This window comes from Rhizophagus irregularis, chromosome 19 (assembly GCF_026210795.1).
Source record: "Rhizophagus irregularis chromosome 19, complete sequence".
NCBI classification, from domain to species: domain Eukaryota; kingdom Fungi; phylum Glomeromycota; class Glomeromycetes; order Glomerales; family Glomeraceae; genus Rhizophagus; species Rhizophagus irregularis.
Genome location: NC_089447.1, coordinates 1,484,874 through 1,507,079, shown reverse-complemented (window position 1 = coordinate 1,507,079; position 22,206 = coordinate 1,484,874). Strand labels below are relative to the sequence as shown.

At 27.2% G+C, this 22,206-nt stretch overlaps 8 protein-coding genes across 8 annotated transcripts; 3 read left to right on the top strand and 5 right to left on the bottom strand.

The window, feature by feature from the left end:
• Positions 1 to 639: 639 nt before the first annotated feature.
• Positions 640 to 3,678, bottom strand: OCT59_010869 (uncharacterized protein; the record flags this gene model as incomplete). Its single annotated transcript, XM_066136154.1, has 6 exons — positions 640 to 1,751; positions 1,834 to 2,418; positions 2,541 to 3,166; positions 3,298 to 3,336; positions 3,481 to 3,570; positions 3,656 to 3,678. The coding sequence occupies 6 exons, from the start codon at positions 3,676 to 3,678 to the stop codon at positions 1,471 to 1,473; spliced, it is 1,644 nt and encodes a 547-aa protein (XP_066000810.1). The 3' UTR covers positions 640 to 1,470.
• Positions 3,679 to 7,101: 3,423 nt separating this feature from the next.
• On the top strand, positions 7,102 to 9,517 carry OCT59_010868 (UDP-glucose 6-dehydrogenase 1). Its single transcript, XM_025319010.2, has 6 exons — positions 7,102 to 7,381; positions 7,561 to 7,834; positions 7,985 to 8,327; positions 8,429 to 8,939; positions 9,017 to 9,108; positions 9,209 to 9,517. The coding sequence occupies exons 1-6, from the start codon at positions 7,333 to 7,335 to the stop codon at positions 9,341 to 9,343; spliced, it is 1,404 nt and encodes a 467-aa protein (XP_025174763.1). The 5' UTR covers positions 7,102 to 7,332; the 3' UTR covers positions 9,344 to 9,517.
• On the bottom strand, positions 9,412 to 11,478 carry OCT59_010867 (uncharacterized protein; the record flags this gene model as incomplete). Its single annotated transcript, XM_025309406.2, has 11 exons — positions 9,412 to 9,641; positions 9,747 to 9,933; positions 10,004 to 10,110; positions 10,198 to 10,337; positions 10,435 to 10,518; positions 10,592 to 10,644; positions 10,724 to 10,832; positions 10,910 to 11,045; positions 11,173 to 11,235; positions 11,314 to 11,365; positions 11,431 to 11,478. 11 exons carry the CDS (start codon positions 11,476 to 11,478, stop codon positions 9,553 to 9,555), a joined length of 1,068 nt encoding a protein of 355 aa, XP_025174764.2. The 3' UTR covers positions 9,412 to 9,552.
• A 185-nt stretch (positions 11,479 to 11,663) lies between these two features.
• On the top strand, positions 11,664 to 13,246 carry OCT59_010866 (uncharacterized protein). Its single transcript, XM_025319011.2, has 4 exons — positions 11,664 to 11,750; positions 11,836 to 12,026; positions 12,106 to 12,857; positions 12,937 to 13,246. The coding sequence occupies exons 2-4, from the start codon at positions 11,851 to 11,853 to the stop codon at positions 13,059 to 13,061; spliced, it is 1,053 nt and encodes a 350-aa protein (XP_025174765.1). The 5' UTR covers positions 11,664 to 11,750; positions 11,836 to 11,850; the 3' UTR covers positions 13,062 to 13,246.
• Positions 12,997 to 13,901, bottom strand: OCT59_010865 (uncharacterized protein). Its single transcript, XM_025319012.2, has 3 exons — positions 13,780 to 13,901; positions 13,556 to 13,599; positions 12,997 to 13,475 (listed from the first exon to the last, which is right to left on the bottom strand). The coding sequence occupies exons 1-3, from the start codon at positions 13,875 to 13,877 to the stop codon at positions 13,240 to 13,242; spliced, it is 378 nt and encodes a 125-aa protein (XP_025174766.1). The 5' UTR covers positions 13,878 to 13,901; the 3' UTR covers positions 12,997 to 13,239.
• A 122-nt stretch (positions 13,902 to 14,023) lies between these two features.
• OCT59_010864 (uncharacterized protein) lies at positions 14,024 to 14,899 on the top strand. The gene is made up of 2 exons (XM_025333180.2): positions 14,024 to 14,470; positions 14,545 to 14,899. The coding sequence occupies exons 1-2, from the start codon at positions 14,029 to 14,031 to the stop codon at positions 14,778 to 14,780; spliced, it is 678 nt and encodes a 225-aa protein (XP_025174767.1). The 5' UTR covers positions 14,024 to 14,028; the 3' UTR covers positions 14,781 to 14,899.
• OCT59_010863 (uncharacterized protein) lies at positions 14,802 to 16,799 on the bottom strand (the record flags this gene model as incomplete). The annotated part of the gene is made up of 7 exons (XM_025311121.2): positions 14,802 to 15,002; positions 15,123 to 15,268; positions 15,347 to 15,565; positions 15,648 to 15,848; positions 15,927 to 16,268; positions 16,332 to 16,621; positions 16,697 to 16,799. 7 exons carry the CDS (start codon positions 16,797 to 16,799, stop codon positions 14,978 to 14,980), a joined length of 1,326 nt encoding a protein of 441 aa, XP_025174768.2. The 3' UTR covers positions 14,802 to 14,977.
• Positions 16,800 to 20,026: 3,227 nt separating this feature from the next.
• Positions 20,027 to 22,133, bottom strand: OCT59_010862 (uncharacterized protein; the record flags this gene model as incomplete). The annotated part of the gene is made up of 8 exons (XM_025311122.1): positions 20,027 to 20,664; positions 20,748 to 20,905; positions 21,019 to 21,083; positions 21,173 to 21,269; positions 21,375 to 21,530; positions 21,609 to 21,746; positions 21,822 to 22,017; positions 22,115 to 22,133. 8 exons carry the CDS (start codon positions 22,131 to 22,133, stop codon positions 20,027 to 20,029), a joined length of 1,467 nt encoding a protein of 488 aa, XP_025174770.1.
• Positions 22,134 to 22,206: the final 73 nt, after the last annotated feature.

Below are 22,206 nucleotides of genomic sequence, written 5' to 3'. Positions count from 1 at the left end.
TACCGATTTCCAGATTACCAATCAATTGATGACGCGTAAAAAAAAAAGATTTTATATACTAAAAAAATTTTTTTTTTGCATTTTTGTTTATAATGATGTTTTATTTGTTTTTTTTTAAAAAAAAAAAAAAAAAAAAAGTTAAGCGTATTATACTATAAACATATAAATAAATAAATAACTAAATATATATATTTTTTTTATATTTATATTTTTATTTATTTATTTATTTATTTTCATTGTTTGACTTCTTATCTTTTCTCTCGTGCTACTCTTATTTTTGTGGAACGAATCACGCGAAATTGTGATTTTATTGATTTATTCAAAAAAATAAAAAGAAAAAAAATAATATTTTAAGAATACCATTTCCATTCTCATTCAAATAGATTTTCTACAACGAACCTTCTATAATTACGGAACGACAGTACATTTACACTTTTAATATAATCTATTTTTGGAAAAATTTAAAGACATTATACAATTCCATATCTGGTACAAAAAATATCGGACTTGATTCTCCTCGTGGTGCTAACCTATATGCAGGTAAAAGATAAGCCCGCGTGTTACAGACCAAGAACGATGCTTTTGCATATCAAAACATCATTCGGATTATTCGGATTTCGGACATGAGTTTTACGTTATTATAATTCAAAAAAATAAAACAAAACCAAAAAAAAAAACATTTTGTAGGTCATTAAAAAAAAAATCTCTGTTTATTTTATTATTATAAAAAAAAAATTTCACAAAAAAAAATAAAATTTAATTACAAGAAAAAATATCCAAAAAAAAAATCTGAAACTAATTAAAATATATATATATTATATATATAAAAAATATATATTTTTATATTGAATTATATGTGTCAAATGTCCATTCAAATAGATACTTCATTACAATATATAATATACTTTATTTTGAAAGTAAGGTAATAAAAATATCTTTTTTTTTTTTTGAAACAATAAAATAAAATGGAAAAGAAATATTTTTGTTACTAAAAAAACCAATCACAAATTTCAATTGTTCCCTGAAATGCCCAATATACACAAAATCTGCTATAGTAATAATGAAAATACCCAACCCAAAGGGAGGAAAAAAAAAATAAAAATAAAAAAAAGGGAAATGTTACAAAGTCGAAGGAAAAGAGGGGTAAAAAAAAGAGACTAAATGAGAAAAAGTTAATATGCAAAATGCAAAAGGAAAAAAAGAAAAATGTAAAAAATATATAAAACAATTGAAAGTATTTTGTACAGGGGAGGAAGAAAAAAAAAAAGGAAATAAATATTTTTATTTTCTCCTCCGTTTTCCCTTTTAAATATGTAAATAAATATAAGGGATAAAAAAAAAATATGAAATAATTTTCATTCATCATCATATTTGAATTATCATCATTAAAAACCATAACATTGTCGTTATCAAAAAAAAACCCGTGTGTATAATGATATATTTTTTTTTTTTTTTTTTTCCTTTTTAAAATCAATACTTCAATGTTAATTGTACTGTCCCATCTTGATTAAGTTGAACATCTACTTCCATATCAGTTTCATCTTCAAGTTGATGAATTGAATCATCATCAATGCGAACGGTAAGATTACGTTTAGTGCATCTGACAACACTCGTAATCTGTTGACCTTGGAGATCAATTTTTTCGGAGAGCTTTTCAGATAATTTAGATATAAGATCCTGGAGAGTAAGATGATTTAAATAAATAGCGCGATACGCAGCCTCACCCGGTAATTTAACATAGATACAAAGCACTAAAAGAAAAAAAAAATTTTTTTAATGAAATCTCTAAATTAAAAGTTCGAAACAAAAATAAATAAATAAATAAATTTTTACCTGCTCGTTTTTTTCTTAAATGTGGAATATATGTTGGATCACAATCCAGTGGTTCCAAAAAATCAGGTCCCATAGAAAATCTTCTACGTTTACCTAATGGTAGAGGTATAAGGTCACCTCCTTCAACATCATCAAGATTATTTAAAGATTCCGAAAGGTTTAAAACATCGGCATCGTCGGACACTTCATTGGTACCAGTCATTTCATTAAATAATGTTACAGAATGCGGTGGAGCGTACATCATGATCATGGGTGTCGTTTCTTGAGTTTTACCTCTCATTTTTTCACACATTTTTTCAATATGTTTTTGATCATCTTTATTTTTACGTTCAGCACCCTTATCTCTAAATAATTTAATTTTTGCAAAAGATTTTTCCAAAGTTGTACAAGTTGATCCATTATCACTTTTGGTTTCCACTTGAATTCTTAAAGGAATTCCTTTAACACCCTTTATCCGTGAAAAATCAGTGGAAAGACAACTAAATCGTATGAAAATCTTTGCACCTTTCTTTCCATGCCAGCGAAATTGTAAGCGATCAAACGATTTTGTTTCTACATTACTAATTCCTGTTGATGCAGCTTTATCTTATCAACAAGAAGAAGAAGAAGCAAGAAGAAGAAGAAAAAAAAAGTAGTAACGCGTTAATATAAAAATAAATTTTATGTAATTTATACAATATATATATAAAAATATATATAAAACATACCAATATCGATAGCTCTAGCATTCTTTGGAGAATTTTGTTGTGTTAACCAAAAACTCCAATAAGTTGAAGCCAATTTACGGTGAGTATCATCATGAAACATTATTTTAATAATAGTTGTAAATTCACCATCAATTTTATCTTGGTCTTGAATACATAAACCATAATATTGACCTTTATTAAGGTAAGTCATTGGAGTTTCATCAGTTCGTTGAGCAGCAGCAGTAGGAGCCTCGAGCAAAATCTCAAATCTTAAATTTGATTGAGAAGGAGGAATACTAGCAGGTGGAGAAGGCATGCTTACAGGAGTTACAGTACTACTATAATTTGTAACTTCTTGATTTAATGGTTGTTGAGCATGTTCAATTGGAGGAGAATGATGATAAGTGGCCGCATTCGTATTAGAATTAGTTTGATGTTGATGAATATGATGAGACATATGATATTCATTTCCAGAATTTCCTCCATTAAGTGAGGTGATCGGAGAAAGAGCCGGTTGTGAAGATACGGGTACAGGATTTACGGAAGGTAAAGATGTTGAAGGCATTAAACCACCATGATTAATGAGGGAAGGATTTGTATGGGATTCGTGAAGTTCTGATTTGTAAGTTGGTGGAGGTGGAGGAGGGCTGAATTGATTAAGCGAAGCGGTAGTTTATTTTTGTTTTTGATTTTTATTTTAAAATATGAATAAATTAATCAAAAAAGAAATTTCGTAAACTTTTTTTATATATATTTTGTAAATTATAAAAGTACTAACAATGTTGTCGGTGAAAACACTTCTGGTTGATATCTGATACTAGATTAGATATACACCAGAAAAAAATAATATAAGAATAATTCTTGTATATGGTTTTTTTTTTGTATGCTAGGGGGTAAAGGAAAAAAAAAGAAAATAATAATGATAGGAAATAAAACAATATATCAATTTTATTACACTTACGCATGAGGCGGATATCCCCCAGCTCCGAAATGAGGATGAAATCCTCCATAACTTGAATGCATATGTGATGCTACGGGTAACATAAGATTACTAGCATATAAACGCATATAATCAAAAGGTTAAACACAATAAAATTTTTATCATCAAAACGATTAAAAACAAAGATTTACTTTACCCGTTATCTGAAGCGTATGGCATAATTTTTTTTTCGTATCGGTTTTTTTTTTGAAGTATTTTGAAGGAAAAAAAAAGAAAGAAAAAAAAATTTTTTTCTTTATATATATATCTTGGTTTTTTTTTTCTTTTTTTTTTTTTATATTATATTATTTATTAAAAAAGTAAAGTACCGTTGGTTTCATAAAAGGGTAAAAAATTTTCGTAAAAAAATCGTAAGAATTTATCTCAAAGATAATAAATTTTTTTTTTATTTTTCTTTAATGTTAAAAGAAAAAATTTTTTTTTATTCTCTCCTAAGAGATTTTTTTTTATATATATAAATTTTTTTTTTCGTTTCCTTAAGGCCGCAGCGTCACAAAAAAAAAAAATAATTTTTTTTACGTCGTTTAAAGTCGTCGTAAATAATAAAAAAAACGTTACAAAATTTTATTGTTTGTTTCAAAGAGAACAAGTGATTATATGATACAAAAAAGAAACCTCGCACAATAAGAAAAAAAAGGCGGTCGGTGCGGGAAGACGTAAAAAAAATTAAAAAAAAATAGAGCAAAAAAAAAACACACGAAAGTGTTTTTTTTTCCGATTGAAAAAAAAAATTCGCAGCCGGTAAAAAAGCAAGAAAACTCCAGATGACTGTTTATTTAGCTGTTTGTTTGCTGGCTTCAAGTATCAAAACATCAGCCAATGGCAAAGCCGAAAATTTTTTACGATGAAAATCAATTTTTTTTTTTTTTTCAGTTTGATGACTGATATTTATTTAAGGTATCACAACAATAAATCCATTTATATTATAAAGAGGGAATCTTTTTTTATACTGTTACACAATTGAAAATCCAAAACAACATAAAAATAATAAATTCAGATTTTCAAAAGATTTTGATTGAAATATAATATACTTATATATTGTAACACAGTATTCGGGAAACACAAATAAATTTTTGGGGGGTATTTATTATTTTAATCTTTTAAATAAAAAAAAACAAATGGCCCTTCTTTTGGATAAAATAGAAAGAAGATACTTTGAAAAGAAAAGAACTTGAAGGAGGGCAGGTGAAAGGACAGGATTTCACAATAAGAATTAAAGGAAAAGTCAGGAAAAAAAAAATAAAAATAACAACGCCTCAAATTTTTAAGTGTGGCAAATTCAAATTCAAATTTTTTTTTTTTTTTTGATCTATTTTCGTTTTTGTTTCAGTTAATTAAAAATTATTATTATCATCATCATCATCAATTATTATTGTTATTATTATTATAATTATTATAATAATAATAATTATTATTATTGTTATTATTTATATATATATATATATATAAAATAATATAATAATATAAAATAAATAAATATATATATATATAATAATAATAATAATAACAATAACAATAATAATATAATTATAATAACAATTATTATTATTTTTTACGAGTTTTACAAGAAAAGAAATCATTACTTTCGCTTTTTTTGTTTACAAGGAGGTTTTTTTAAAAAACTAAAATGATTACAAATAAACATACACTTAAATTAGAAATGAAGGACAAAAAAATTCGTAATCGACATGTGTTAATATCATTAGTTTTTTTTCCTGTTCGAAACCTTGTTGAATTATAACTCACATAAATCTGTCAGCAGATTTCAAAAGATTCTTATACATAAGAGAAAAAAAAGATTTACGTATCGCATAAACTATCAATTACAGTATTTATAGATTAATAATTAAAGTTTTATAATATCATACACACATTTTTTATGATGATAAATCCAAAATAAAACTGCTCAAATATAACAAAATTATTTATAGCGGAAAAAAGTTTATTTGTTAGTTATGTGATCAATTATGAATTATCAATTTCTTTAATACTAAGCCACTTGAAAGTCATCCTCAATCTGATCTACCCTACGATTTTTACTCTGTTTAGACCCTGAATATCTTGGGTCATGATATCATTAGAATTAATCTATCCTATTTTTGATTCTATTGAAACCTATTGCGGGAGTGTTTTGTGTTTTTGTATTTCTCTGGGTCCTTATTTTATGTTTCACAATTGTACCAGTTCGGCGTGTGAAAGGGTATTTTTTTTTTCACATAATCAGGTGTAGCAATGCTTAGCTTTTTGAGTTATTCTCAGAATGCTTTTTAGAACGTTAAAAAACTAAAAATTTTTTTTTTTATTTTTTATTTAAAAATCATGTGAAATGTTCAAATTTTAATTATTTTTCGGAGTATCCGTTTTATCCTTTTTTTTTTTTATTATACCTTATTATATTTTATCCATTTATCCGGTTCAAAATGATATTGCGCCTCTTTTTTGACGCCTCATTTATTCTCTCTCTTTTTTTTTTTTTTTTTTTTTCTCAATGATTTCTCTTTCATCAATTCCGTGTGGCTTTTCTTTCATGGTCTGAGCCATTCAACACATTCATACCATCTAACCTTGAAAGTGTATTCAATAATGAAAGAAGATCTTCTTTAGGTCAATTCATTTTTTTTTTCTTCAATGAAATAATAATTTCCTTCTTCGGATTGAAAAAAAAAGTTTTCAAATGATAAATATTGTTCTTCCTCATTTGGAAAGAAGCCTCCAAAAACTCTCTTTGTATGGAACCAATGAAACTTTATAAAAAAAAAAAGTCACTTACCTTAAAAAAGACATTAAAATGGGAATAGGAGTCCCTTAAACATTTTTTTTAAAATTGTAAGACGACATCTAATCTTAAAATTTTTTTTTAATTTCGGCCAAAAAAATATATATATATATTTCAAATTTTTTATCAGATCGTCAGATTGTCTGATGATTAACAGGGAAATTATCAAAGTAATGTTAATGTAATATTTATATATATATAATAAGTAAATTGAAAATATTTAAAATAATTTTCTCATTTTTTTAAAGTTTGATTTTATTTTAACTTTTTTTTTCTCCTTTCATTTTCTTTACCATTTTTTTTTTTTTTGACATTTTGATAATCTTTTTTCATTAATTTTAAAAAAATTAAATAAATTATAATAATATATTTAATATATTAGGTTATCAATTTTATTAATTCTCTCCTTTTATTTGATAATTATTATTACAAAGATCTGTATGTAAATGAAACCCGATTTTCAAAAAAAAATAATTTCGATCTTTGCCGAAACTCTTTTTTTTTTGACAGATTTTTTCGGATAAAATTAATAAAACTGCGGTAAAAAAAACATGTCTAAAATCCTGTGGTTAATATAAAATTTTATCTACAAAAGTTATAGTAAAAATTTTCATTCTACGCACGATTAAATCTCGTGGCTACACCAAAATTATTAAATATTTCCCTTGCAAGAAAATAAATTTCAAATAAAGAAGTTAATAATTCCGAACTGTTTCCGATTTATTATCATTTGAAATTATGTTAAAGTCGTACAAAACAAAAATTTTTTTCGTATTACTTGATTGGATTAATTACAATGTTCTAATAAACAAAAGATGCAATAACCAACAAGTAAATAAAGATTAAATTCCTGAAAAGGTAGAGTTTCTTGCATGGTTTTGAAGATAAGAAATTAATCATTGAATTATATTTATAAATTACCGGTTTACCTAAATTTATTAATTAAAAAAAAAAAAAAAATTGTAATATAAAGATCGTTTTCATTCTGAAAATAGAAAAAATAAAAAGAAATTCTTTAAATAACAAGATTATAAAATATGACCACTCAAGTAAAGAAGATCTGTTGTCTTGGAGCCGGTTATGTCGGTAGATATCAAAATATCAAAATATCAAATGACCACTTAATGAATTAAGGAGGTGGGAGGTTTTCCCCTCTAAACCTCCTGATAAATTAAAAAAAGTATCTGTTGATTTTTTATTTTATTTTATAATTATATTTCTAACATCTGAATCAAAAAAAAATTTGCTTTATAATACAAATTTAGGTGGTCCAACTTGTGCTGTCATCGCTTATAAATGTCATGATATAGATGTTACAATTGTTGATTTAAATGAGTCTCGTATTGCTGCTTGGAATTCTGATCATCTTCCAATTTATGAACCTGGTCTTGATAAAATTGTTTTTGAACGTCGTGGAAAAAATTTATTCTTTACTACCCAAGTTGAACAATCTGTTTTGGAAGCTGACTTAATTTTTGTGTCCGTGAATACTCCAACAAAAAAATCTGGTTTGGGTGCTGGTTTTGCCGCTGACTTGGCGTAAGTATTTACTTTTTAAAGGGGGTTTAATATTTTAATTCTATAATTTAATATTATTCATCATATATTTTATTTATTTATTCATTTAATAAATTATTTTATGAAAGAATTATTAATTAAAAAAATTAATCATTTTTTTTTTTTGGTTAGTTATGTTGAATCAGCTACCCGTCAAATTGCTGATGTCGCGAAAAGTTCAAAGATCGTTGTTGAAAAATCTACTGTACCATGCCGTACTGCAGAAAGCATGCGTACAATTTTAGAAGCTAATAGCAATGAAAATATTCGGTTTGATATTTTATCTAATCCGGAATTTCTTGCTGAAGGAACTGCTATCAATGATTTATTAAACCCTGATCGTGTATTAATTGGAGGTTTACAAACTCCAGAAGGTATGAAAGCTCAACAAGCATTAGTTGAAGTTTATGCTCATTGGGTTCCTACCGATCGTATTATTACCACCAATTTATGGTCATCTGAACTTTCAAAATTGGTAATTATAAGAATAAATAAATATATATATACATATATATTTATATATATATTTTTTTTTTATTTATTTATATATTTCCATTTCCCCCTCCCCCCCCATAGGCTGCCAATGCTTTGTTGGCTCAACGTATTTCATCAATTAATGCTTTGTCTGCAATTTGTGAAGCAACAGGCGCTGATATTGATGAAGTTGCTTATGCATGTGGAAGAGATACACGTATTGGTCCCAAATTCTTAAAAGCTTCTGTTGGATTCGGTGGTAGTTGCTTTCAAAAAGACATTTTGAATTTGGTTTATTTATCAGAACAACTTAATTTACCTGAAGTTGCAGCATATTGGAAACAAGTAGTTGATTTAAATGAATATCAAAAGAAACGTTTTGTTTCTCATGTTATTAAAACTCTGTTTAATACCATCACAAATAAAAAAATCGCTATATTTGGATTTGCTTTTAAGAAAGATACTGGTGATACTCGTGAATCAGCTGCTATTACTTTATGTAAAGATTTTATTCAAGAGAATGCCAAAGTTCGTATTTATGATCCAAAAGTTACTACCGAACAAATCTTTCTTGATTTGAGTGAACCTGGTGTTGTCGATAATACTAAACAATGTAAGTAAAAAAAAAAATGTTTATAAAATATTATTATTATTTTTTTAATAATGTTCTTTTTTTTTAACAAACCTTAGTAAAAAACCGCGTTACGATTGCAAAATCCGCATACGAGGCATCTGAAGATGCGGATGCTATAGTAATCGCCACTGAATGGGATGAATTTAAAGTTAGTATTGTTATAATATCGTTGTTGATTCATGTTCTAACTCTAATACTAAACCTAATACTAAACCTAATACTAAACCTAATGCAAAACCTAATATTAGGAATTAGATTATCAAAAAATTTACGATCAAATGCATAAACCAGCTTTCATTTTCGACGGACGTCTTATTCTCGACGCCGAAAAATTGCGAAATATTGGATTCCGTGTTCATACTATTGGACGAGCTGAAGCTTAAAAATTATTTTTTTTTTATTTATCATCATTTATAGACGAGAAAAAAAAAATTTTTATTATTATTTAACTTTTTGAGTTTTATAAAGATGAAAGACTTTAATAATAGATTCTTTTAAAAATTATAAATATTTAATTCTCATTATTAGAATTTAAGTCTTCAATGTTAAGCTAAATTAATCACACGGAATTAACTTTGTTAATTAAATATTTTCATGCCTCCCTTTTTTTCTTTTCACTGTTTGCAACAGTGTTGATTTCGTCTTGCTTTCGTTTTAGGTTTTTAGATTGTCCCAAGAGAACTATTTTATAAATAAATAAACTAATTATTTCTTTAAAGTATAATTTTCCTAATATAAAATAATTTCCTCATTTTAATCAATAATTAATATAATTTACATCATTACCATTTTTAAAGATTCCGTTCGTTGTCATAGCATTTTGAAGATATGGTTCCAAATCATAAATCTTACATACATCTTCATATGATTTCGACTTTACTAAATCTTTATATTCCGGTTCTTTTGAACACTCTGCGTACATTTGTGTAAGTGTGTATTTCGTATTTGGCCAATTATTTCCAACATCGATTGCCTATGAAGTTTATAATATAAATAAAAATAAATAATTTAAATAATTTTCTTATACACATGATAATACTTACTTTTTTTATATATTTTGTAACGACTTCAATTAAGGGTAAAGATTCTTCTTTACGAAATATTGATACATTATATTGAGCTGCACGAGCAATCATAAAAGAGCTCACATCTATATAAGAACAAATTTTAAGTACAGTAAATTAAAAAAAATATATAAAAAAAAAAAAGGATAAAAAATAATTATTATATCACTCACTTGACATTTCTTTTAATTTGATAATATCAGAACGTTGAAATAGATCACCATTAGCAATAATAGGAATGGATGTAATATTTTCCACAATATATTTGAATATGTTCCAATGCCCCGGTTGCCTTGGACGTTCATCTTTTGTCCTAGATAAATTAAAAAATTTTTTTTAAAAAAAACATTTAAATTATTATCAATTTTTTTTTATAATAATTATTATAATTTATTGATTTATATTCATACCTACAATGAATTGCCATTGCTTTAACCCCTGTAGATTCTATCATTTTACACAATTCTAAAGTTTGTTCTTTTGTTTGTAATATTCTATTGTTAGATAAAGTAAATTAGATTATTTTATAATTCATTAAAAAAAAAAATTATTCAACATATCACAAACCTTATTTTACAAGTTACGGGGAGGCCAGAATTTTGCACCAAATTGGTTAATATCTATTTAAAGAAATAAAAACATTTAGGAAAAACTTTATAATGCCATATTAAATGATAAAAATTTTAGATTTAACTCAACTGATTTAAGTTTTTCAGGATTTGATAATAAAGCGGCTCCCATACCACCTTGAATTGAAAACTTCTTTGGACATCCACAATTCACGTCTATTCCTGAAACATCCTGTTTCCTATTAAATAAGAGAAAAAAAAAAGTTCAAATAAAAAAGAATATTTTTGTAAAAAAAAGTTTTTTATTTATAATTACACTTTTAATGCTGCTTGAAGTGCTAAATCAGGATCAGAAGTTCCAACTTGAAATATTAATTTTGATTTTTCAATAGGATGAGATCGAAAATTTATCGTATTCTTGTCGTCAATATATGCTATTAATCCTGTTTCTTCTGTTTAGCGGTTTTATCCTGAAAACGTGAGTTCAAATACTGTAGCATTGCCTTTGGCAAGGTAACCATCCATTGATTGTTAAACTCATTTTAATTGTTTAACTTAAAAAAAAAATTTGAATGTTACCGTCGAAATGTCTCTTAGAAGCAATTATGCGTTTATCTACTATTTCAGGTGAATAAACTAAATCTAAAAGGATAAATTAGTTTCAATTATATCAAAAAAAAAAATGAATTTTTTCAATTGTTTGCGATCAAAAATTTTTACCTGCCCCAAATTCTAATGCTAATAAACGAAGTGGTAAGGTTCCAACTCTCACCTAGAAAAAAAAATAAATAAATATTTAATTGCAACCTTTTATCAACTATTAAATAAATGACGTACCATGGGTGCAAGAATTATTTTATTTTTGTAGTCTATTGTAGAAGTCATTTTAAGTGCAGAAAAGAATAATTCCCTGAACATCCTTTTTTTTTTTTAATCGGTTATTAAAATTTGCCATATTTATAATGCCGGCCTAGGTTAATCATCATCATGCATATCCTTTAGACCTAAAAGGTAAAAATTAAAGGCGTAATTACGCATAAGATCCGCAGAAAAGAATTCAATAAATAGCTATGGATTTTTTCCCACTTGATATTGAAATTTTAACGTCATTTGAAATTTCAAACATTTTTAAGCGTATTTATTAACTTTATATTTAGGTAAAAGGTTTGGTTTAACTCAAAAAAGTTTTTCAGATAATTTCTAACATTTGGAATTAATCGTTAAAAATTCGTTTTTTTGAAGTATCATTAAAAAAAAATGTCCAACCTTCATGTTGCCGGTGATTTAGCTAAAGATAGCCTTTATTCAGATGTTGCTCCGAAAGATCTTGAATGGACTTTGGCATCAGGTTCTTCAACTGAAACGCAAACATTCTATTTGGCTACTAACGAGGGACATTTTGCTTTTGTTCAAATGATTCATTCAAATATCGGGTATTTTAATTTTGAGGAACAAGTTTCAATTCATTTGGATTCAATAATTTTGATATACAATGAACGTTCCTTTATATAGTTTATGGAATCCTACGATCCAATTTACTTCTCGTTTCTTTGGTAATGGAGTCAATACCTTTAAATCAGTAAATATGACCAATTTCACTCTTTCACCGGATCGACGATCAGCCAGTGCAAATAATATGTCGATTAAACTTAATCCTGAATGTAATAAATATGCTGTAAATTTAACGCATAAAGAGCTAATCGTTTCTTTTGAATTTGAACGAATTGATCGTGGATTCAAAATTGGAGGAGGGAAGACTTACTTTGGTCAAGATAAATCATCTGGATTCGTTGAGCATAAATTTTGGCCAAAGGGTAATGTTAAAGGGAATATGGTCGTTGATGGTCGAGCATTCGATGTTACTGGAGTTGGATTATTTGTTCACGCTATTCAAGGAATGCGTCCACATTTGATTGCATCACGTTGGAATTTTGTTAATTTCCAATCTGATGTTGCTTCTTTATCAATGTGTGAGTTTGAAACAACTCCAAATTATGGAAGTAAAAAAATTAATCAAGGAAGTTTAGTCGTGAATAATAAATTGGTGGGTGTTTCCGTGAAGAACATGGCACAATTCTTGGAAACAAGTTTGGATCCTGAAACAAAATATAAAGTCCCCACGAAAATTAAATATACTTGGGAAGGAAAAACTTTGGAAACTGATGAAGATTTCTCTGCTTTTTTGGAAATCAAACTTGACGTTCTTATGGATAAAATTGATGTTTTGAACGAGGTTCCCTATTTCTTGAAGAAAATTGTGCAAGGTAAAATAAAAAAAAAGAGATATAACAATAATATATATATTTTTACTAAAACCTTTCAATTTGTTTTTTTTTATTTTAGCTTTTGTCGCTAAACCTTATGTCTATCAATGGTTTAATGAAGCGGAGGCGCATGTCAAAATTGGCGAAAATGAAGAATTAACCGCTAAAGGAAAATTATTTAGCGAGTGTTCTTTTATTTCTTAATTGGAATAATCTATTTTTTTTTATATATTTTTTCCTTATATTGTTTCTTGGATTTTTTTTTCTAACTACTTTCTTAAATTTGTATTAATATAATTAATTATGTTTGTATAATTCATAAACATTAATTTTCGTAAAAAGAAAAAAAAAATTACATAAAATCGTTGTACTAATTAATTTATTATTGTAATTGATAAGCAGCTTTAGCATTATCAGCAATACGTTTTGATTCTTGATTCAATGCATCTACAGCAAGTTTCTTTTCTTCTACCATAGTATTTAATCTGCCAGGTTCATTAATTGCTTTTATATCGGTTGATGCTGCTGTGGTTGAGTTTGTTGTTAAACTTGTTACTCCAAAACTTTTGGCTCTTTTTTCAAAATGTTGAGTTGCTAATAAGAGAACATTTAATTCATCTAAATAAATTAAAAAAGAAATTTTATTATAATGCTTTGTAAATTAAGAATATTTAGAATAAAAAAAAAAAAGTATTTACTTGTAACAGAACTAATTGAATATGGATAAGAGAATGAATTCTCTCTATTAAGGAAAAAAAAATCATTTTTTTTTCTGATTAGTTAAACAAGCCTTTTTTTTCTCCCTTCACATTCGAACGAAATTTTTTGTATCAAAATACTTCCAAGCCTCCCAACATGATGTAATAAATTTCAACTACATAATATAATATATTTTTCGTTAGAAAAAAAAAAAATAACATACACTTTTTGTAATATTTCTTGCGCGCATTTTTGTATATTGTCCAATTCTGAATCCAAATCATTCAAATTTTTTTCAAAATCATCGACGATTTTAGACATTTTTATTTTTAATTTATTTTTTTTTTTTAGAAAATTTTATTTTATATTTGTTATACATAATTAAAATGTAGATCAAAATTATCAATGTATTATCATTGGCCAACAAAATCAATATATAATATATTCTAGATTCCCAAAAAGAAATAAGAGAATGATTTCTAAAAAATTTTATTTATTCGTATTCTTAAGTATTCTTCTTTTACTTTTTTTATTTAAAAAAAATATGTCACCTAGAATTGTCGTATTAATTTCAGGAAATGGTTCAAATTTACAAGCAATAATTGATGCAATTAATTCAAAAACGCTCAATGGACAAATTGTTTTGGTAGTTTCAAATAAAGACTCCGCTTATGGATTAACTAGGGCTACTCAAGCAGAAATTCCTACTTTGATTTTTCCTTTAAAACCTTATAAAGATTTGGGTAAAACCCGTATAGAATATGATATAGACCTTGCTAAAAAAATTAAAGAATATAATCCAAATTTAATTGTTCTGGCTGGTTGGATGCATATTTTATCTGAAGAATTTTTGAATCTTTTTAAAGACATAAATATTATTAATTTACATCCTGCTTTACCAAATCAATTTGACGGTATTTATATTCTTCTTTTTTTTATCTCTATATTTATTTGAATTCATTTATATTTTTAAATTTTCATCCTAAAGGTGCGGATTCCATCAAAAGAGCTTATGAAGCATTTAAAAAAGGTGAAATTACGAAAACAGGAGTCATGGTCCACAAAGTCATTCCGGATGTAGATAAAGGTGAACCTTTGTTAATTGAAGAAGTCTCAATATTTGAAACTGACTCATTAAATGATCTGGAAACGCGAATTCATACCGTGGAGCATAGATTAATTGTACAGTGTGTAAAGAAAATTTTGGATGAATTAAATCATTAAATTTAAAAAAAGATTTATACTTGATCTCAAAATTGTGATGTAATTTATTTTTATATACTGAAATTTTTGTAATTGTATTATTGAATTGAATCCTGCCAAACTGATTTATTTCATTTCTCATATATATATATACATATAAATGTATATAGTATGTGTATATAATTGAACGTAAATCGAATCACCTTGTTTATAAAAGATCAATTATGACGTCTGTTATCACTTCTATAAAATCAAATCATTAGTTAAATGCTGATATGCTCAAAAAAAAAAGAAAAAAAAAAGAAAAAAATAAATAAATAAATAAATAAATAGCTGCAGAGAGAAGGAAATAAATATATCTACTTTTGATTTGTTGTTACAACGAGATTAGCTTTTAATAAATTCATACGTAGCAACATGGCATTAGTGCTCTGTTCAAATTCGTCACCCATTTTCAAAGCTTTGTAAAATATACCACTTCGTTGATCTTGTTGTTTTGCACATAAAATCTAAAAAAAAAAGAATAACATAATTTAACTTAAAAACATTCCCAAAAGGATATTAATATAAAAAACAATAATTTCAACCTTTTTATGACTATCAATTCGTGCTTGAATATGATTCTCCGTAATCAACTTGGCAAGTTCTCTTTCCAATTTTGGAACATTTGTTCCAAAGGATTGTGCCATCTTGTTCATATCTACCGTAAGGAAAGGGCTAAAGTATTGTACCAATGCTTTCTTACGAATATTATCGTAAAGGTTTTCCACGTGACTGTGCAGGTGAAGATCAAGCAAATAATCATTCTAATAATTTTAAGCGATATCATTTTAAATTTTGTAGAAAAGATAATACTCTCATATGCTCGTACAAATTTGATAAATTTACCTTCCATTTGTCCAAAATATCCAATACAACAGAATATTTTGAATTGTAAAATCCATGAATTAGCTCTCTAATATGAGGCTCAAGTTCTAAGAACTGTTTGAATTCGGCATTATCAATCACTTTGCTTTTGAGTTCTGATCGATCAAATGAAGCAAGAGCACATAGTCCTCCATATACAGCTATGTCATTCGGTGAGATAACCTGTTGTTGCAATATAACAGGTATTATTAAATCGGAAATATTTCATGTTAATAATATTCTAATAATCTTATAATGTACCTCAGAGTAATTATTCGCTGGCTGAGAAATCTCAAAGCTGGTCTCCAAGAACAATCTCGCTGCTAACTTATACTTGTTATTATCAAGATGAGCTAAAGCTGCGGCAACTTTCAACTTGGCTTGTACAGCCGGTTGAATATCAGGAGTAGACTCTGCTTTGATAACATAACTGTGTACATGAGAAAAATTTCCCAGTTCGATGGAAACTTTGATAACGTTCAAGCACATCTCTATAACGTGCTTGGCCGTTGTACAATAATCCCGAGTTCTGGAATAACATTTCAGCGCGTTCGTCAAATTTCCACAATTATAATAATGATCGCCAAGATCATTGTGTCCCATCTGATATAAAATGAAAATTACAAATAAATTTTTTATCGTTTAATTTTAAGAAAATATAATTACCCTTATGCTCTCTTTTATTAAATTATTCTTATAATTTTTTAATTCAACTTCCAACCTTTCCAATAAAGATTTTGCACGTTTTTGTGTTGAATCAACCCATGTATTATCAATTGAGAAAGATGGATATCCTTGAGCTGTCAGAACTTCGTTTAGTTTTGTTGCAGCTGATATATATCTGGCATGATCAAGTGAATGATCACGTAATTCTTGTAATGCAAGTCTATAAGCATCAATTTGAAGTGAAGGACATCGTTTTGCTATAAAAAGCAAACGGTCGACCTTTGTATGCCCTGAAAATAAACAAACGGTTTTTGAAATTCGAGTTGGCTTTATCAAAACTCCAAAAGTTTTAAATCAAAACCAACCTTTGTAATTTGAAATATACGTATCAAGATCCAAGTTATTAGGAGCGTCAACTACAATGTCAAGCGTACGCTTTCTCTTGGCATTCGCATTAGAGTCTTCCATTTTGCGTGTTAACGATTCTAGATAGAATTTATTATTTCCTAAAGCGAGTCGTTCAGTATTTATGGGTAACGAACTTGTGATAACGTGATGATTTACAGCTTACCGAGTCACAATTATTTGTCACACTCTAACAGTTGAAATGTTGTGTGAGCTACCATGCGTGGCAGGCATCATGATGATCAGATTATTATTACATAGCTTTTTTAAAGAAAAAGACTTCTATAGTTCGAAACGACCAATTATAAAGAAATTAACGCGAATTTTGCCTGTTTTAAACCATAAATCGAGGAAACCCCGGTTAAATTTCTTTTCACATAGGAGAATACTCATTGAAACTAAAATGCCCAAGGTCAAATCTGGATTTTATGCGGTTCACATTGGTTTTAAACCGGGAGTTTATCATTCTTGGTATGTATAGTTAGTCGACTACCAATTTTCATTGATACATTTGAATTCTTGTTAATTACCGGGGTCCTCATAGGGAAGAATGCGAAAAACAAATCAAGAAATATCCCAATGCTAAATATAAAAAGTTCAATACACTACAGGAAGCCGAAGCTTTTGTAAAAGAAGGAAATAATAAAAAAGGTTTGCAATATAATATAATGTCTTATTCGTAATAATTTTATTAAAAAGATTTATAAAACATTTTCAAGTATTCGGAAATTCTACTCGAGAAACACCGATATCGAAATATATTTCATCTAAGCAACAAAATACTAGTTCTGTACGTTCAGAATGAAATTCCTAAATAATTAATGAATATTTATATAAATGTTTATAAGATTATTTGATTTAACTTATCAGTCAGCATCCAATGTAAGTAACGAAAAATCTCTCAAGGTTTGGACAGATGGAAGTTCAATCAACAACGGACAACATGGAGCAAAGGCTGGTATAGGAGTTTATTGGGGTAAAGATGATCCACGGTAATTTTTTTTTCCTAATGAAAATTAACTTCATACAACCATTTAAAAATTATTAAAGTAGTATTTGATGATTACAGTAATATCAGTGAGCGTTTGCCAGGGCCGAGACAAACTAATAATAGGGCCGAAATTATGGTAAGATGCCAAAAATATTAAAACTATACTAAATAATTATTAAATCGATAACACTTTATTAGGCAGTAATACGCGCCTTAGAAACTTGCCCAGACAATAACATACCATTAGAAATAAGGACCGACAGTCAATATGTAATAAATGGTAAGGAAACATGAAGCATAAAATTATAAACAGTTCTTAATTAATCATTGTTTTATTTTTTCCATTAGCATATAAATCTTGGATACCTAAATGGGAAAAGAATAATAAATGGAAAGCATCAAATAATAAAGATGTTGAAAATAAGGAACTCTTCCAACGATTAATGAAATTAGTAAGAGCACGCAATGCAGAAGTTACCATCGTATGACATTTTATGAATTTGATTAGTCAAGTGGAGTATATAGAATTTATAGATTCATTTTTCTAATTTCTCTTTTGTTATTAGGAATATGTTCAAGGCCATGTTGGTGTTCAAGAAAATGAAGAAGCTGACCAATTGGCAAAATTAGGAGCTTTTATGGATACTGTAGATGATCTCTATGATTATGGTGATGATGAAACGGAAATTAAGCGGCAACATACTATTCTGCAATACTTCCAAACTATTACAGATGAATCATCGCCCCCATCAATAGTTGAGAATAGTCAAATTCTTTTAAATAATTTTGAATATAATAAAAATATATTAGCTAAAGATGATTCTAATTGAAAATGAAGTGGGAAATCAAGTTTAATTATTAATATTATATAGAAAAATTTTAAACAGGTGCACTCATGCACTTTGGTACACTCATTTATATATTATATTATAAAAGTTAAATGACGTTTTATACACTTCTTGGTAAAACTTACACATCAATAAAATAATAGTCTTTTAAGTCTTTATTTGTTAATGTGGCTAAAAATCTTAATTATCTTAATTACCAAAATTTTATTATATAAATTATATAATTATATAAACATAAATTTTTTTTAGGTATTATTGATTTGGTAATACCAATTTTCAATAAACTAAACATGTAAAATTTGTCTCTTTAAAAAATGTATATTTTTTTAACTACAATATTTGCATAAAAATAAGCAACATTATAATTGTATGTACCCAAAAATAAGCAAGTTGTAAAATTTGCTGAATATTCTTTAAAATACGTTCATTATTACACAACAAATTAAATTATCATTAGCCGAGATTTAATGCAGTTTGACAAAATACATGCTATAGTTTGAACAAATATTTTCCATAATAAAACAGGTTGCTTATTTTTAGGCAAATATGGTATATTTTTTCTGTAATCATTTTTTTTTTAAAAAAATAAGTATTTAAAAGAAAAATATTGGATTTTCTTAAGTAATCATATAAGAGTGTTTTTGAAGTTTTAAAAGTATTTTCTTTAAAATTTATTCAGTTTAAAAACTTAGTTTTAAAAACAATTTATATAATTAAATTTTGATATAAATCATCAAAAGTTTTAAACTTTTTTTTTATCCTATTTTGAATGATTAGATATATTTAGATATATTTGTAATGGATAATTACAAATAATAAATGACAATTATGTATTTATATATATTTATTTATTTAGTTAATATGCTCTTAATGAAAAAATAATGCATATTTTTATTTACTGTATTTCGGTATTTGTACATGATGCTATTTCCTTAAAAAAAGGATTTACAGAATATACTAATCAAATTATAAAAGGTTTCCTATATAATAACTGTATAAATACTTTATTATAACTTTAAGTAATTAAAATAATTTCTTTGACAGTTAAACAATGATAATAATACTTTATCATATTATTTAAAAAAAATTTTTTTATTCTATTTAAATGCATATAAGGAAAAAGTTTTAAATGCAAAAAAGAAAATGAACTATTTACATAAAAAAGTGTATATGTGTCAAATTAATTATTAATATCTACTAAGAACAAATGAGTTTTTTTTGACTATTATTATTTTCCAGATCATCCAGTATTACTATAAATCTAAGCATTAAGAACTAATATGTACAAATAAGTAGGATTGTGACACATATTAGTGGCTGAATATGATAATAATATCCCGCATTTCGCAAGCACTCTTATATATAATCAAATACTCTCTCTGGAGAGAACTGAATTACAGCTTCTCTGACAAATGTTTTAAGTATGTAAGATTTTTAATTTAGTTTATGCTTTAATTATGATAAGATTTCTTTTTCCATCCGTTCATATCTTCGTATTCATTTCCTATCCGTGCTTTATTCTTCCCTTTGACTTTTGAATTTCGTCCCATACTCGAATTATTTGTACTACTGGGGATAATTACATTGTTCGAAGATTGATCTGACCTCGTTGAGCTTTCAGGTTGTTGAGTTTCAAGTGTTTTTGTGCTAATGAAACTCTCCACCTCAGAATCCACCAAGTAAATTAATTCATCATCTTCCATGTCAGAAGAATCAGAACGTGCGGGTTTATCAACTGTCACTACATCAATTTCTTCATCTTCATCTTCATCTTCGTCTTGTTTCATTTGATTATTCTGAGAATATTCTGCTTCTTCTTCACTTACAAAATCAAATTCATCTTCTCTTTCTTCATACACTATATTATCATCAATCTCTTTAAATGCTGGATCCCAACAAACCCAATCTTCTTTATGTCGTGTTGTCCATGTATACATTGTTCCTTCCATGTCTACTGATATGATTATTGGTTGTATAGGATGTTGAGCCAGATCTACACATGTTTCATTTGGTCCTTGTAAAACCTGTACAAGCCTAGTAGTCCTTCTATCCCATATAAATATTTCATGTGCCGCTAATTTTCCAGAACCTTTTTTTTTTAAAAAAAAAATTTTACTTAATTACAATTTTTAATTAAAAAAAAACGAACTTTAAAATAAAAGAAAAACGAACCTCCTATTAAATAGTCACCATTTTGACTGAAACAACATTGATTCCAATTATCTTTATTGACGGTTTCCGCAAATTGCAGTTCAGGGTTAATATCTATCCTTTCGTCATCTAACCCATAAAGTCGAATAGTTTTGTCCGAAATATTAACAGCAATAACTCTATTATAATAAAAATATAAATAAACAAAAAAAGTCATCACTTTAGACAAGAAAAATAATGAATTTATAAAATATCACCACATATGTCTTGGCAACCGAGAATCTACACATACTTCCCGTTACGGCTAACTGAAATATTTCTTATAGATAAGTGACTTAGTTTTGGATTGTCTAGTATCTAAAATTATACGTACGAAGAAAAAAGCTCATAAACAAAATCTATAACTAAAGTAATAAAAATAAAATAAAATAAATAAATTTACTTACTCTTCGAGTGTTTGGATCGATTACATTCAAGTAACCTTTATTCGTTCCTGTAAGAATTCGGTTACCACGCTTATCGTATCGACATACAACTGTTTTACTATATATCGGAGTATTATTGCCTAACATCAGTAACAAGTAAGTTTTTTCCGGCAGTTTTACTTAACAAAAGTAACAGAATTGGAAAGTTTTTCTTGATACTCACTGTATATAAAGAGTTGAATTCGTTGTTTCTTCACTGCTGCTGTTATTCGCGTCAGGTGAAGACCCTGCGTTCGTTGGTAATGGAAACCGACGTATTGTATCTCCTATTTCTACAATTACCGGTGAATCTTGGTATATTGAGGCAACAAAAATAGAACTATCATTGACGATTGAGCCGCGATATGCTCAAATTTATTTTCTCAATGAAAAACAAAGGAATTAAATATATACTGACTTATTTCTTGGGTGCATTTCAGCCATAAGTACTGGCCCATCAAAACGGATCCACTTTTGAGTGCCTTTTGTTATATCCCAATAGACACATTTGTGGTCTTCACCGGAAGAGAGGATACATCGACCATTACGTGACCAGCTAATTGAATTTGAATTAATGGGATCATTTGTTTTAAAAATTCATAATAAAATTAACTATTTAGAGTGAAATTACCTTACGCTAGTCACTGAGTTTACATGACATCTCATTTTACGAATAATACTCATTGATTGAAAGTCCCATACTATGCAGTAACCATCGGAACAACCGCCTGCTAACATCGTGCCCCGTTTATTGAAGCTGATACAACGAACAGGTCCATCTCTTACGGTCGCTTCAAGTTTCGCAGGATAATCCGATTCGAAAGGACCTTGAATTATTAGAATTTGTAGGAAAAACGGTTAGTAAAAAAAAAGAAACAGAAAATAGATCGCTTTAATAAATGAAAGATGTTTATACAAACTTACTTCTTAGTTCTAGATTCATCACTGAAACTTAAAAAAGTTATTGGTTATAAAGTTTATGTAAAAGATAGTTTGACAAAAGTTTTAAAAGTTTT

Coding starts and splice junctions, on each gene's coding strand:
- OCT59_010868 (XM_025319010.2), top strand. CDS start 7,333: ATGACCACTCAAGTAAAGAAGATCTGTTGTCTTGGAGCCGGTTATGTC. Junction 8,940..9,016: donor TGTCGATAATACTAAACAAT/GTAAGTAAAAAA, acceptor AACAAACCTTAG/TAAAAAACCGCGTTACGATT. Junction 9,109..9,208: donor CTGAATGGGATGAATTTAAA/GTTAGTATTGTT, acceptor ACCTAATATTAG/GAATTAGATTATCAAAAAAT.
- OCT59_010866 (XM_025319011.2), top strand. CDS start 11,851: ATGTCCAACCTTCATGTTGCCGGTGATTTAGCTAAAGATAGCCTTTAT. Junction 12,027..12,105: donor ATGATTCATTCAAATATCGG/GTATTTTAATTT, acceptor TCCTTTATATAG/TTTATGGAATCCTACGATCC. Junction 12,858..12,936: donor CTTGAAGAAAATTGTGCAAG/GTAAAATAAAAA, acceptor TTTTTATTTTAG/CTTTTGTCGCTAAACCTTAT.
- OCT59_010865 (XM_025319012.2), bottom strand. CDS start 13,877: ATGTCTAAAATCGTCGATGATTTTGAAAAAAATTTGAATGATTTGGAT. Junction 13,600..13,779: donor CAAGAAATATTACAAAAAGT/GTATGTTATTTT, acceptor TTTCCTTAATAG/AGAGAATTCATTCTCTTATC. Junction 13,476..13,555: donor TTCAATTAGTTCTGTTACAA/GTAAATACTTTT, acceptor TAATTTATTTAG/ATGAATTAAATGTTCTCTTA.
- OCT59_010864 (XM_025333180.2), top strand. CDS start 14,029: ATGATTTCTAAAAAATTTTATTTATTCGTATTCTTAAGTATTCTTCTT. Junction 14,471..14,544: donor TTTACCAAATCAATTTGACG/GTATTTATATTC, acceptor TTCATCCTAAAG/GTGCGGATTCCATCAAAAGA.